The 16,419-nt window shown below is 41.9% G+C and overlaps 1 protein-coding gene across 1 annotated transcript in view; it reads right to left on the bottom strand.

The window, feature by feature from the left end:
• chd1 (chromodomain helicase DNA binding protein 1) overlaps positions 1–16,419 on the bottom strand; it is a 40,403-nt gene that overhangs the window by 22,059 nt on the left and 1,925 nt on the right. The window contains exons 2-13 of the mRNA XM_045693707.1: positions 16,280–16,414; positions 9,414–9,597; positions 8,916–9,023; positions 8,596–8,648; positions 8,219–8,365; positions 7,388–7,662; positions 6,472–6,697; positions 6,196–6,296; positions 5,803–5,981; positions 4,530–4,654; positions 3,933–4,149; positions 787–876 (exon numbers count right to left, since the gene is read on the bottom strand). Coding sequence (XP_045549663.1) covers positions 787–876; positions 3,933–4,149; positions 4,530–4,654; positions 5,803–5,981; positions 6,196–6,296; positions 6,472–6,697; positions 7,388–7,662; positions 8,219–8,365; positions 8,596–8,648; positions 8,916–9,023; positions 9,414–9,597; positions 16,280–16,332 — 1,758 coding nt within the window. The 5' untranslated portion in view covers positions 16,333–16,414. The remainder of the gene's footprint in view (positions 1–786; positions 877–3,932; positions 4,150–4,529; positions 4,655–5,802; positions 5,982–6,195; positions 6,297–6,471; positions 6,698–7,387; positions 7,663–8,218; positions 8,366–8,595; positions 8,649–8,915; positions 9,024–9,413; positions 9,598–16,279; positions 16,415–16,419) is intronic.

A 16,419-nucleotide genomic window follows, 5' to 3' on the forward strand; every position in this document is an offset into this window, starting at 1 on the left:
ACATGGTGATGGCCGCACCAGGGCTGGGTCTTCCATGTTAATGTTGACAAGTAAATCACTTGGGCAAAAGCTAAATGACTATATTAAAAGGGATACTTCATGATTTTGGCAAAGAAGCACTTTGTCTACTTCCCCAGAGTCAGATGGACTCCTGGTCTACTTCCCCAGGGTCCGATGGACTCCTGGTCTACTTCCCCAGAGTCAGATGGACTCCTGGTCTACTTCCCCAGGGTCCGATGGACTCCTGGTCTACTTCCCCAGAGTCAGATGGACTCCTGGTCTACTTCCCCAGAGTCAGATGGACTCCTGGTCTACTTCCCCAGAGTCAGATGGACTCCTGGTCTACTTCCCCAGAGTCAGATGGACTCCTGGTCTACTTCCCCAGAGTCAGATGGACTCCTGGTCTACTTCCCCAGAGTCAGATGGACTCCTGGTCTACTTCCCCAGAGTCAGATGGACTCCTGGTCTACTTCCCCAGAGTCAGATGGACTCCTGGTCTACTTCCCCAGAGTCAGATGGACTCCTGGTCTACTTCCCCAGAGTCAGATGGACTCCTGGTCTACTTCCCCAGAGTCAGATGGACTCCTGGTCTACTTCCCCAGAGTCAGATGGACTCCTGGTCTACTTCCCCAGAGTCAGATGGACTCCTGGATAACAGTTTTGTCCTCTGTGTGCGCCGTTTAGCTCAGGTGTTATTGTGTAAATCATTAATTGATTAATGATGTTTATTGCTCTTCAAGGAGGAAATTCTTTCAACTCACAAAGATCTAAGAAACGTGATCTTACCTTATCTTTTAGGAGAATTTCATATGTTGTTAGCAGGATGTTAAACTTGAGTCTCTTGTTCTGAACATGCATCCATTCATGTGTTCTGATCTAAAAAGTAACAAAGGAGGAATTCATAATTAAACCCAGCCTCAACTCAAGAAAAGGTGTCTCAATCTTTAAATAGTAACTTCATAGTAAAACACTCCTCAAATATCAAGTACCAGAAAACCTTATAATTAAACCTTTATTTAACTAAGCAAGCCAGTTAAGAACAACTTCTTATTTACAATGACGGCCTACCTCGGCCAAACCCTAACTGGACAAAGCTGGGCCAATTGTGCGCCGCCCTATGGGATCCCCCAATCACGGCCGGTTGTGATACAGTTAAATAAAGGTTAAATAAATAGTGCCTTAGACCGCTGCACCACTCGGGAGCCCCTATGCAATATCAGCAGTTTGAAAAACCCTCTCATCTGTTCTGAATCATAAATAATCTAAATGGGGAATATTATTGTATACCTCCATCATATCCATCACTGAGGCTGTAGCCTTCCATGTCACCTATCATACTGTTAGAAATGTATGCTATTCTCAACAACACAAACTCCAATGCAAATCAGAGGCAAAAAATAGTTTTATTTGAGAAGGACAAATCAAGATGTTATGCTGGGAGGTAGATGTTCAGTCTCCCGTCCTCAGCTTTTCCCCCCCGAACAAAGGAACAGGATGCCATTTATACCCCCCCCCCCCCACCCGAGCCTGGGTTTGACCAATCAGAAGTCCTTGGAGTACAACTTGGCCAATGGCCAAATAAAAAGTATCCTGCCCCCGACTCAATGTACAGACCAATGAAAACGTGGCACACATTGCCCTGAGTTCAGGAGTGACATTCCACAGATTCCGAACATATGTTGAACTGAAACCCAACTCCTTTTTACAATTCGCTATTGACCATTAGTACTCTAGTTCTCTCATCCTCTCCCGTTGTGTACTTATCTTCAAAATATTCATCACTACTGCTGTAGCCTACCATCTATCATATCCATAACTACCATGCCATCTATCATATCCATAACTACCATGCCATCTGTCATATCCATAACTAACCATGCCATCTGTCATATCCATAACTACCATGCCATCTATCATATCCATAACTAACCATGCCATCTATCATATCCATAACTAACCATGCCATCTGTCATATCCATAACTAACCATGCCATCTGTCATATCCATAACTACCATGCCATCTGTCATATCCATAACTACCCATGCCATCTGTCATATCCATAACTAACCATGCCATCTGTCATATCCATAACTAACCATGCCATCTGTCATATCCATAACTAACCATGCCATCTGTCATATCCATAACTACCATGCCATCTGTCATATCCATAACTAACCATGCCATCTATCATATCCATAACTAACCATGCCATCTATCATATCCATAACTAACCATGCCATCTATCATATCCATAACTAACCATGCCATCTGTCATATCCATAACTAACCATGCCATCTATCATATCCATAACTAACCATGCCATCTGTCATATCCATAACTAACCATGCCATCTATCATATCCATAACTACCATGCCATCTATCATATCCATAACTACCATGCCATCTATCATATCCATAACTAACCATGCCATCTGTCATATCCATAACTAACCATGCCATCTATCATATCCATAACTAACCATGCCATCTGTCATATCCATAACTAACCATGCCATCTGTCATATCCATAACTACTACATCTATCATATCCATAACTACCATGCCATCTATCATATCCATAACTAACCATGCCATCTATCATATCCATAACTAACCATGCCATCTGTCATATCCATAACTACCATGCCATCTATCATATCCATAACTAACCATGCCATCTGTCATATCCATAACTACCATGCCATCTGTCATATCCATAACTAACCATGCCATCTGTCATATCCATAACTAACCATGCCATCTATCATATCCATAACTAACCATGCCATCTGTCATATCCATAACTAACCATGCCATCTATCATATCCATAACTAACCATGCCATCTATCATATCCATAACTAACCATGCCATCTGTCATATCCATAACTAACCATGCCATCTGTCATATCCATAACTAACCATGCCATCTATCATATCCATAACTACCATGCCATCTGTCATATCCATAACTAACCATGCCATCTATCATATCCATAACTAACCATGCCATCTGTCATATCCATAACTACCATGCCATCTATCATATCCATAACTACCATGCCATCTATCATATCCATAACTACCATGCCATCTATCATATCCATAACTAACCATGCCATCTGTCATATCCATAACTAACCATGCCATCTATCATATCCATAACTAACCATGCCATCTGTCATATCCATAACTAACCATGCCATCTGTCATATCCATAACTACCATGCCATCTGTCATATCCATAACTAACCATGCCATCTATCATATCCATAACTAACCATGCCATCTGTCATATCCATAACTAACCATGCCATCTGTCATATCCATAACTACCATGCCATCTATCATATCCATAACTAACCATGCCATCTATCATATCCATAACTAACCATGCCATCTGTCATATCCATAACTAACCATGCCATCTGTCATATCCATAACTAACCATGCCATCTATCATATCCATAACTAACCATGCCATCTATCATATCCATAACTAACCATGCCATCTATCATATCCATAACTAACCATGCCATCTATCATATCCATAACTAACCATGCCATCTGTCATATCCATAACTACCATGCCATCTATCATATCCATAACTAACCATGCCATCTATCATATCCATAACTAACCATGCCATCTGTCATATCCATAACTAACCATGCCATCTGTCATATCCATAACTACCATGCCATCTATCATATCCATAACTAACCATGCCATCTGTCATATCCATAACTACCATGCCATCTATCATATCCATAACTAACCATGCCATCTATCATATCCATAACTAACCATGCCATCTGTCATATCCATAACTACTACATCTATCATATCCATAACTACCATGCCATCTATCATATCCATAACTACCATGTCATCTATCATATCCATCACTACGGCTGTAGCCTACCATGCCCCGGCTGCTAATGTCACCCAGGTAGACCACCACGTTCATGAGGGGGGCCCACAGTTGGATCTCTCTCTGCCAGGAGACGAGCGTGGACAGGGGCACCACCAGCAGGAATGGTCCGTACAGCTGGTGTTCGTGGAACTGGTAGTTGAGGAAGGAGATGGTCTGGATGGTTTTTCCCAAGCCCATCTCATCTGCCAGGATGCAACTGTTCCCCCTGGGGAAAGAGGAGAGGATGGTGAGAGAAGTGTTAGGGGCACCGGCAGGATGATGCAAACTATGAAAAAATATATATAGAAAACAATTATTATACGAAAAATGTTTTGGTCCTAATTAAAAAAAAAAAATCGTCTTTTTTATCTTCAGTAAAGTTATTCTAAGTGATTTTATTGTCTGGTTTCAGATGGTGAAAAGTGAAATCGAAATAAAATTCAGGATGTCTGGGCTTCGAACAGTGATATTTAATATGAATTATGAAACACCCAAATGCTGAGTTTCGCAAAAAATAAAAATTATACGAAAATGATTCTGCAAAAAATTGGAATACAACAACCATGGTGACAACAACAATGGAAGCTCAAGAAGACTATGACGTACTTGCACCATGAGTGAGCCATCCAGTTCAAGCTGTCCAACTGGTAGTCTCGGAGCTGCAGTCCTTCTCCACCGATATAGGACGGCTGTTTCTTCATGGGAATAAACCTCGGCCTCTGTTTCAACACCTGACGAGGAGAAAGGAGAGAGCGTGAGTGGTCGTGCTGCTGCTCCAGTTTCAACTGTTCTGCCTGCGGCTATGGAACCCTGACCTGTTCACCGGACGTGCTACCTGTCCCAGACCTGCTGTTTTCAAATCTCTAGAGACAGCAGGAGCGGTAGAGACACTCTCAATGATCGGCTATGAAAAGCCAACTGACATTTACTCTTGAGGTGCTGACCTGTTGCACCCTCGACAACTACTGTGATTATTATTATTTGACCATGCTGGTCATTTATGAACATTTAAACATCTTGGCCATGTTCTGTTATAATCTCCACCCGGCACAGCCAGAAGAGGACTGGCCACCCCTCATAGCCTGGTTCCTCTCTAGGTTCCTTCCTAGGTTCTGGCCTTTCTAGGGAGTTTTTCCTAGCCACCGTGCTTCTACACCTGCATTGCTTGCTGTTTGGGGTTTTAGGCTGGGTTTCTGTACAGCACTTTGAGATATCAGCTGATCTAAGAAGGGCTATATAAATACATTTGATTTGATTGAGTTTGAAGTTCAAAATTAAAACAAGTCATTGCAACGAGTTAGACAGTTCTCTGTCATTCCAAAAAAGGGATGACCGCTCTAAGTCAACGACTCAAACTACTGCCGGTTCCTAAAACCATCCCAAGTCTCTACAACTGGGTCCTTGCCAGCTCCTCAGTTTTTAAAGGGAATGGATAGGTAACGGAAAAATGACAAACATTGCTGACTTCCCCTCTCCAATCCAATCAGATGTGCTACGCAAGGACAGACCACGAGGGGCTATAAGTGGAGGAAATTGGTTAAGTTAAATAAAAAATACAAATAACCAGGAATTAGGCTAAAAGGAAATCTGTACTCAAGAACAGCCCCCCCCAAAAAATATATATACACGAGATTGTGTCTTATTTAACGAGGCAAGTCAGTTAAGAACAAATTCTTATTTACAATGACGGCCTACACCGGTCTCCTGTCTAAGTGTATGAAATTGTTATTTTCTAAGTACAATTTATTTTGGGACTTAGTTGTGGTCAATTTGCAGTGTAGAGGTTATTATAGTTATGTTCCAGCCCCCGAACGTCCGCTCCGACAAATCTGCCCGCGGCTGAATCTAGTCACCTATACCTGGTCACCCTACTCCTTACCTTGCAGTCTCTGGAGGGAATGGTCTTGGACTGGTTTCTGCGCATATAGTCATCTATGCTCTTCTGGTACTTTCTGGAGATGAGGGCTCCGTCCTCCCAGCTGCACTCGGAGTACGACAGGCCCTGCCACTTGCACAGGTAGTCTGGAAAACCCGCCGCCGACTTCTGATTTGAATGCCCTGGGTGACATTAAAAAACAGAATACATGTTAAAAAGGTGCAATTCCCAATCAAAAAATGTTAAGGCAATACTTTAATGAAATGTTATTTATAGAACTACCACAAGACTGACTCTGCGTAAAGTGGTGTAGTCTGCTCTATACATCTCAATCCTATGTCCCAGCTCCAAACAGTAAAAAAATGGAAGGAACGCCTCGGCAGTAGGACATCTCACCAATTATCCTCTCCACCAGCTGATATTGTGAGTGTAAGTCGTCCATGAGTTCCTGTTGACAGTTGAAATATTCCACATCCTCTGGTGAAGAACATTTTATCCTGGAAAAAGGAAAACAACATTATAGTGAAAAACTCTGGAACTCAAAAAAAACCTCTTCCAACCAATTACAATTGAAATGTACACGTCTGTTTTGTAATATTTGTTTATTATTGATAGTTTATCTTTTTTGACTGATTGACAAACCAATTTCCCCTCACGGATGAATTATCTTACCATTTCTTCTTGTCCGATTCCTTCTTCTTGAAGTTGTCTAGTTTCTTCATGCCCTTGACGTTCTGTAGCTTCAGCGTCTCCTCTGTCTCCCAGGTGTTGTGGATATGGGACCAGCCTTTCCACTTGAACAGGTACTGCTGCTCGCCCGCCTCCTTGTTGGGGTTGAAGTTGGCGTTGGGGTCTCCGTCCGCCTCCACTGCGTACACTGTGGTGGTGCCTCCCGTCGCTGTGGGGGAAAAACAACAACCAGTGTTTAGTATGGGAAAAATAATCATTGATAAAAAAATGTCAAACCGAAAAACAAGCAAGCAATAGATCATGCCAGGTCAGGCCAACTAAAAGAGACCATGTCTGTGAAAGCTGCATCCTCTGCAGTTGGAGAGGGTCAGTTCATGGTCAATTACTCTGATGATCTGGTACAGGGCAAGTCTGGGAACCAGCCTGAGTCTTATAGTCACTGGACTTCTCTTCCACTCTGATGCATCCACTTGAGGGATGCCTCAGCAGCTCTGAGCGCCAGAAGGCTCACCACACAAAGCTCAGAGTAGTAGCCAGTCATCCTCACTACGAGCACTCTGCCTCACCACTTTCTCCCGCTCCTCTCACGCTACAAGCAGCCAGGTGAAATAAAAAAAGCTGGTACTCTGTCCAGATACATTTTTTAAACAAAACATGTTCTAGCTAACCAGCCAAGACAAAAAGAGTTGACTGGTCAGTCAATCTGCAAATCGTGGCTCAAAAACACCAGATATATGCAACAAAAACTCAAAAAACAAAAAAACTATGAAAATAACACTTTAAATAACTAAATATATAAACATGTTCAGGAACTCTGTCCTGGTTGCTACCAGGGCGTCATGGCAACTATCAACTTAGTTGAATGGGTACATTGACTCTTCTGGTTTTTCCCCTTTACCTCCTCTCCTCCCTATCCGCGTCTCCATCACTCGCTCCAGGGTCTCAAACTCATCCTCGTCTGGCGGAGGCACATCCTCCCCGCACACCTCCACCAGGTCGTCAGAGTCAGTCTTCTGCTCCTCGTCCTCCTTGTAGCTGACGTTCTGCGTGGCCTGGCGCCTGGGCCCCTGGTTCGACGACGACTTCTTGCCGTCGTAGTCGTCGTCTGAGGATGAGCCCGCAGAGGGCTTTTTCCTCTGCACATTGCTCTTCTTCCCGTTTCTGGCGTTAGCCCTGAAGGGAGAGACAGCAGAGACGCAATACGGTGAGTTCGGGAGAACTGCTTTGAGAACAGGAGAGTTACAAAGTACAAGACGGTGGTGCTGCAACATATGGACCCAACATATGAGCAGAAATGTCATTCTGTGAGAGTTCTAGTCAATGACTGAAAGGGTGTTTCCTCTCCTTGACCCTTAAAGGTCATTTGATCTTCAAATGAAATTATATTTGTCACATACACAGATTACAGCAGGTCTAAAAGGTGCAGTGAACTGCTTACATGCTAGCTGCCTCAACAATACAGCACATCTTTATAGCCAGAGTGCATTGACCGTCAATTGATGAATTGTGGTGGCTGAGCATCCATTCTAAAAGGATTGGTTTGGATCCAGAAACTGTTACCATACTAGGGCTAAAATCAAACTGATCTATGGGATCAACGGACCTAATTGGTATAAACTTTGGTAATGAACTATTTCCACAGTGAAAGGGCAACAATTATGAGTCTCGATGAGATAAATAGTAATCTGTTGGCATACAACAGCTTTCGAGGGGGGGAAAAAACTCTTACTTGGTTGGAAGCTTCCTGCTTTTGACTTTGTGACTGGGCTCGTAATCATCCGACTCTTCACTGTGCTCCTGTTCCTGTGCTGACGAGTCAGAACCGGAACCACTCCCAGAACCCGACCCAGACCCGGAGGACGATCCAGAACCCGATCTAGAGGGAGCATTATACCAACAGTATAGCCCACAGTATACCAACAGTATAGCCCCAGTATACCAACAGTATACCAACAGTATAGCCCACAGTATACCAACAGTATACCAACAGTATAGCCCCAGTATAGCCCCAGTATACCCACAGTATAGCCCACAGTATACCAACAGTATAGCCCCAGTAAATGTGTTTGATATCACCACTAAACGGTGTCAGAGAGTACAACTCACTTTCTTCTCTTTCCACTCGAGTCGTCATCTGAATCATCACTGCTCGACGAATCCTAAAAAACATCAAATGGAAAACAGATTAGAAAACAAGTCCAAAATAATATGTTCTAGCCTACCTGGGTGTAATGTTGTGCGTTATAACCTATATATTACCAAATCAATGAATGACAGAACTAACTACCACCAAACACCAGGCTATGAAACTGAGTGAAATGTTATTCAAATTTTAAAGATGAAAAATCTCCCATCTTCACTGAAATTCAGCTTTAGAACACACTTTGAATAACGATGGAATTAGAATGATTAATAACGCCACCCACCGATCCACTGTTTGAAGAGCTCTGTTGTTGTTGTTGCTGCTGGAGTTGCTGTTTCCTGAGCATAGCTGACCTTTGAACTGCTAGGATACTGGGGTTGGACTTCCAGAACTGAGATAAAGATAGGAGCGTTAGCTACAAGTCAAGGACAGTTCCCCCGTGGACAAGACAGTTCTTGTTCAACAGAAATACAAAATGGGGCTGTTGACCAGGGTCGTATATATCAATGGTCTGATTTAGGTTCAATTTAGCCTTTCAGATTGCAATGAATAAGATGACATGGTAAGGAGAGACTTGGTACTGAATCAGCTCTTTTACTCTAAGATGCTTGACACATACAGCCCCAGAACTCAGATCTTTTGATTAGATCTCTTATCTTGTTTGAACTATCCAACCTCTACTCTTTCACTTCAACATGACAAGATCATGCCGTGCTAACAGCAGTGAATCAATCTCAAAATTACATTTCACGTAGTTTTAGTCGAATGTCGGTGTTCCTACCTCGGCTCCGTCGATCTTGGCTTTGTTTTCTGGTTCGTTCTTCTCCTTGGATTTCCCAGAGTCGGAATCGGACTGGCTGCCGGAGTCTGAGCCGCTTCCTGAGCCACTTCCTGAGCTGGAACTGGAGCTGGAGCTGGAGCTGGAGCCCGATCCAGAGCCCGACCCGGACTCATCGTCCGAGTTGCTGCAAGCAAACAAATGATTTCTTAGACTAAGGTCAACACAATAACCTATACTTGAAGTGGACTGAAATAAGCGTCTGGATTCTGTAGTCATTTTGGGTGCCGGTACCATTTACATTTAGGTGCCAGAACTCTGCAATGTTTTAAAAAATAAATACAATGTACGCCTTCTAAGAGGTGCCCGTACTTATGCAGTAGAAAATTCTAGGTGTGTTCCTGCCCAAGTCTAGCACTGATAACTAAACACACAGAACTCTTAGGAAATCCTAGAGCCTTGTCTAAAGAGGTTTCAGTTTAGATGACTCAGTTGTGAGCACACTGCCTTCTCTCCTGCGTGCGAATGTGCATATCTCACTCTGCCTCAAAACAACAACAGAAAGCATATGTGGTGCTTCAAACAACACGGCTAAACTTGAGTATGGAGGCCGTTGGTAAGGACTAGGTACAAGCTAAATAACATGTTAATGGTGATGCAAAACATATCTGTACTCTCTATATGAACATGTAAATACATCACTATGCCATATTTTGGTTAACAAAAACAACACTGTGCTGAACAAAAATATAAATGCAACAATTTCAAAGATTTTACTGAGTTACAGTTCAAATAAGAAAATCAGTCAATTGAAATAAATGAATTCGGCATTAATCTATAGATTTCACATGACTGGGAATACAGATATGCATCTGTTAGTCACAGATACGTTAAAAAATATATATTAAAAAAAGAAGGTAGGGGAGTAGATCAGAAAACCAGTCAGTATCTGATGTGACCACCATTTGCCTCATGCAGCGCGACACATCTCCTTTGCATAGAGTTGATCAGGCTGTTGGTTGTGACCTGTGGAATGTTGCCCCACTCCTCTTCAATGAGTGTGTGGAGTCAAATCCAATTTTGTTGGTCACATACACGTGTTTAGCAGATGTTATTGCGGGTGTAGTGAAATGCGTGTTTCTAACTCCGACAGTGCAGTAATATCCAACCTTTTGGCCCAGTGTTGTCCAAGTTTGGCCAGGGTAGGCCGTCACTGTAAATAAGAATTTCTTCTTAACTGACTTGCCTAGTTAATCTAAGGATAATTTTTTTTTTTTTTTAAATAGACTAACAATTTCACAACATATACCCAATACACACAAATCTAAGTAAAGGAATGTAATGTAATAATGTAATAATATATAAATATATGGATGAGCAATGTCAGAGCGGCATAGACTAAGATACAGTAGTATAGAATACAGTATATACACATATGAGATGAGTAAAGCAAGATATGTAAACATTATTAAAGTGGCTAGTGATTTCAAGACAATGTACACAGGCAGCATCCTCTAATGTGCTAGTGATGGCTAATTAACAGTCTAGAGGTCGACCGATTATGATTTTTCAATATCGATTATTGGAGGATCAAAAAAAGATGATACCGATAAAAAAAAGCACATTTTTATATATATAAATTTGTAATAATGACATTTACAACACTGAAAGAACACTTATTTTAACTTAATATAAGACAAAATCAATTTAGTCTCAAATAAATAATGAAACATGTTCAATTTGGTTTAAATAATGCAAACAGTGTTGGAGAAGAAAGTAAAAGTGCAATATGTGCCATGTAAGAAAGCTAACGTTTGACGTCAGAACATTTGAAAGCTGGTGGTTCCTTTTAACATGAGTCTTCAATATTCCCACTTAAGAACTTTTAGGTTGTAGTTATCATAGGACTATTTAATATACCTTTGACTATTGGATGTTCTTATAGGCACTATAGTATTGCCAGCCTAATCTCGGGAGTCGATAGGCTTGAAGTCATTAACAGCTCTGTGCTTCAAGCATTGCGAAGAGCTGCTGGCAAACGCAGGAAAGTGCTGTTTGAATGAATGCTTACGAGCCTGCTGCTGTCAGACTGCTCTATCAAATCATAATTATTTATAATATAATAAAAAACACACAGAAATACAAGCCTTAGGTCATTAATATGGTCAAATCCGGAAACTATCATTTAGAAAACAAAACGTATATTCTTTCAGGGAAATACGGAACTGTTCCGTATTTTATCGAACGGGTGGCAACCCTAAGTCTAAATATTGCTGTTACATTGCACAATCTTCCACGTCATGTCATAATTATGTAAAATTCTGGCAAATTAATTACGGTGTTTATTAGGAAGAAATGGTCTTCATACAGTTCGCAACGAGCCAGGCGGTCCAAACTGCTGCATATACCCCGACTCTGCTTGCACTGAACGCAAGAGAAGTGACAATTTCCCTAGTTAATATTGCCTGCTAACATGCATTTCTTTTAACTAAATATGCAGGTGTAAAAAAAATATACTTGTGTATTGATTTTAAGAATGGCAAAATATGTTCATGGTTAGGTAACTTGGTACAACGATTGTGCTTTTCTCGCGAATACACTTTTGTTAAATCATCACCCGTTTGGCGAAGTAGGCTGTGATTCGATGATAAATTAACAGGCACCGCATTGATTATATGCAATGCAGGACAAGCTAGTTAACCTAGTAATATCAACCAAGTGTAGTTAACTAGTGATTATGTGAAGATTTATCTTATAAAAAACAATCAGTTTAATGCTAGCTAGCAACTTACCGTGGCTCCTTGCTGCACTCGCGTAACAGGTGGCCAGCCTGCCACGCAGTCTCCTTGTGGATTGCAATGTAATCCGCGTACAAAAATGCCTATTACCGATTGTTATGAAAACTTGAAAATCGGCCATGCCGATTAAATCAGCAGACCTCTATAGCAGTCTGATGGCCTTGAGATAGATGTTTTTCAGTCCCAGCTTTGATGCACCTGTACTGACCATGCATTCTGGATGATAGCAGGGTGAACAGGCAGTGGCTCAGGTGGTTGATGTCCTTGATGATGTTTTTGGCCTTCCTGTGACATCGGGTCCTGTAGGTGTCCTGGAGGACAGGTAGTATGCCCCTGGTGATGCGTTGGGCAGACTGCAACACCCTCTGGAGAGCCCTGCAGTTGCAGGCGGTGCAGTTGTCGTACCAGTCTGTGATACAGCCCGACAGGATGCTCTCAATTGTGCACCTGTAAAAGTTTGGGAGGGTTTTAGGTGCCAAGAGAAATTTCTTCAGCCTCCTGAGGTTGAACAGGCGCTGTTGCGCCTTCTTCACCACACTGTCTGTGTGAGTGGACTGTTTCAGTTTGTCAGTGATGTGTACACCGAGAAAGTAAAAAAAAAAAAAAACGTTCCACCTTCTCCACTGCGGTCCCATCGATGTGGATAGTGGGGTGCTCCCTCTGCTGTTTCCTGAAGTACACAATCATCTCCTTCGTTTTGACGATGTTGAGTGAGAGGTTATTTTCCTGGCACCACTTCCAGAGCCCTTACCTCCTCCCTGTAGGCTGTCTCATCATTGTTGGTAATCAAGCCTACTACTGTTGTGTCGTCTGCAAACTTGATGATTGAGTTGGAGGCGTGCATGGCCACGCAGTCATGGGTGAACAGGGAGTAGAGGGGGCTGAGCACACACCCTTGTGGGGCCCACGTGTTGAGGATCAGCGAAGTGGAGGTGTTGTTTCCTACCTTCACCACCTGGGGGCGGCCATCAGGAAGTCCAGGACCAAGTTGCACAGGGCGGGGTTCAGACACAGGGCCTCGAGCTTAATGTTAAGCTTGGAGTTGAATGCTGAGCTATAGTCAATCAACAGCATTCTTACATAGGTATTCCTCTTGTCCAGATGGGATAGGGTGATTGCATCGTCCGTGGATCTATTGGCGCAGTAAGCAAATTGAAGTGGGTCTAGTGTGACAGGTAAGGTAGAGGTGATATGATCCTTGACTAGTCTCTCAAAGCACTTCTTGACGACAGAAGTGAGTGCTACGGGGCGATAGTCATTTAGTTCAGTTCCCTTTCATTTCTTGGGTAAAGGAACAATGGTGGCCATCTTGAAGCATGTGGGGACAGCTGACTGGGATAGGGAGAGATTGAATATGTCCGTAAACACACCAGCCAGCTAGTCTGTGCACGCGGCTTGGGATGCCGTCTGGGCCGGCAGCCTTGCACTTAAAATGTCTTACTCACGTTGGCCACGGAGGAGGAGAGCCCACAGTCCTTGATACCAGGCCGCGTCGGTGGCACTGTTTTATCCTCAATGCGGGCGAAGGTGTTTAGCTTGTCCGGAAGCAAGACGGTGTCCGCGACATGGCTGGTTATCCTTTTGTAGTCCGTGATTATCTGTTGACCCTGCCACATACGTCTCGTGTCTGAGCCGTTGAATTGCGACTACACTTTGCCTGTTTGATTGCCTTGCGGAGGGAATAACTACACTGTTTGTTTTCTGCCATATTCCCAGTCACCTTGCCATGATTAAATGCGGTGGATATTGGCGGAACCTGGAACACGCTGTCATACACGTCGATCCAGAGCATCCCATGTCTGGTGAGTATGAAGGCCATGGAAGAACTGGGACATTTTCAGCTTCCAGGAATTCTGTACAGAACCTTGCGACATTGGGCTGTGCATTATCATGCTAAAACATGAGGTGACTGCATCAGATGAATGGCACGACAATGGGCCTCAGGATCTCGTCACGGTATATTGGTGCATTCAAATTGACATCAATAAAATGCAATTGTGTTCGTAGCTTATGCCATACCAGAACCCCATCATAGGGCACTGTTCACAACGTTGACATCAGCACACCGCTCGCCCATACGACACCATACACATGGTGTGCGGTTGTGAGGCCGGTTGGACGTACTGCCAAATTCTATAAAATTTTGGAGGCGGCTTATGGTAGAGAAATGAACATTAAAATTATCTGGCAACAGCTCTGGTGGACATTCCTGCGGTCACCATGCCAATTGCACGCTACCTCAAAACTTGAGACATCTGCAGCATTGTGTTGTGGCAAAACGGCTCATTTTAGAATGGATGTTTAATCAGCTTCTTGATATGCCACGCCTGTCAGGTGGATGGATTATCTTGGCAAAAGAGAAATGCTCACTAACAGGAATGGAAACACAGTTGTGCACAACATTTTAGAGAAATAATATTTGTGTGCGTATGGAACATTTCTGGGATCTTTTATTTCAGCTTATGAAAAATGGGACCGACACTTTACATGTTGAGTTTATTTTTGTTCAGTAGAATAAGTATATATATATAGTATATTAGATTCAGGCATGTCAAATATAATATTTTATATATATATATATATATATTTTATATATATATATATATATATATATATATATATATATATATATATATATATAATATTTTTATATATATATAATATTTTTATATATATATAATATTTTTATATATATATAATATTTTTATATATATACATATATATATACATATACATATATATAAAATATTATATTTGACATGCCTGAATCTAATATACTATATTTTACGTGTATGAATTCTGTGCATCAACAAGACAAGGGGAAGTCTAAATAACATACAGAACAGTACCAAGCCACGCTGATACTGAAAGTACAAAAACTATTGTTGTCTTCATTACTTTGGCTTTAGTGACCGCGTTGTGCAGTACAACTCAACAAACATCAGGGTGTGAGATATCACAACAACAACAAAAACAATCAAACGGCCCTTGGTGTTGTTAACAAATGGACCATTTCCATGTCTCTACATTACTTATTAGAAGACAGTGGTAGCCAATGGATTGACACTGACGATGTGAAATAAGAAAAGCATGACGACTCAAAAAGCTATGTCGTAAGGAAGCATGTTGTTTTACGTCTCACACACACACACACAAACGGTTTGCTGTTGTATTTGTGCTTTTGCCAATGTCTTGTCTGTGTTATCCGATTTGTCTTGCATTGTTTTTAACCCAGCCCCAGTCCCAACAGGAGGCATTTGCCCTCATTATAAATAAGAAATAGTTCTTAATTGACTTGCCTGGTCAAACAATGTATAAATAAAAAATGTAATATAGTGCCAGCATTAAAAATTACAAATAACACAACTATGGTTTGCCAACTTCCAGGTAATATCTATAAGCACACAGTGGTCTCATTTTATGTTCATATCAACAAGGATGCGAAACAACTTGCTTATTCACTTTGAGCATCCAGTAGAGTGATTATGTTGGTGACAAAACATCGGCTTGTCCACACACACACACACACACACACCTTTGCATCCAATATATATACAGAACAAAAATATAAAACGCAACATGTAGTGTTGCTCCCATGTTTCATGAGCTGAAATAAAAGATCCTATGGCCTCCCAGGCCCACCCATGGCTGCACCCGTGCACAGTCATGCAAAATCCATAGAATGGAACCTAATTTCTTGATTTCCTTATATGAACTGTAACTCAGGAAAATCTTTGAAATTGTTGTGTTGTATTTTATATATATATATATATATATATATATATATATATATATATGCGCACACACATATAATCATCAGTTAGCAAGCTCCAATGTAACGGTTTGTCCTCAATGAAGCTCAAACATGGGATGTTCTCTATTCTCTAGGAACCAAACAGAAGCAAGCGGGCTGAAGCGGGACTGGGACTCGGATCTACCTGAACGTGTCCAATAAGAAACTTTTGTTTCCATTGCAAATTGTTTAGCTATGGTTTGCACTAATGAATACACCCTGGACCAGTTGGTGGTCACAGCACTGTCATATTCCCCAAACCGATGGAGACACATTACCTTGACTCTCCACTGCTGTTGCTCACACCCTCGTCTTCACTTCGTCCAGCCATCTCTTAGAGTCCCAGATATATGAGCTTCTGAGAAAATGTTATAATCCAAGCTGCCCTGGTTTACGTGTTGGATGCAGTTCACCTGTA

Source organism: Salmo salar, chromosome ssa01, assembly GCF_905237065.1.
Source record: "Salmo salar chromosome ssa01, Ssal_v3.1, whole genome shotgun sequence".
Classification (NCBI taxonomy): Eukaryota; Metazoa; Chordata; class Actinopteri; order Salmoniformes; family Salmonidae; genus Salmo; species Salmo salar.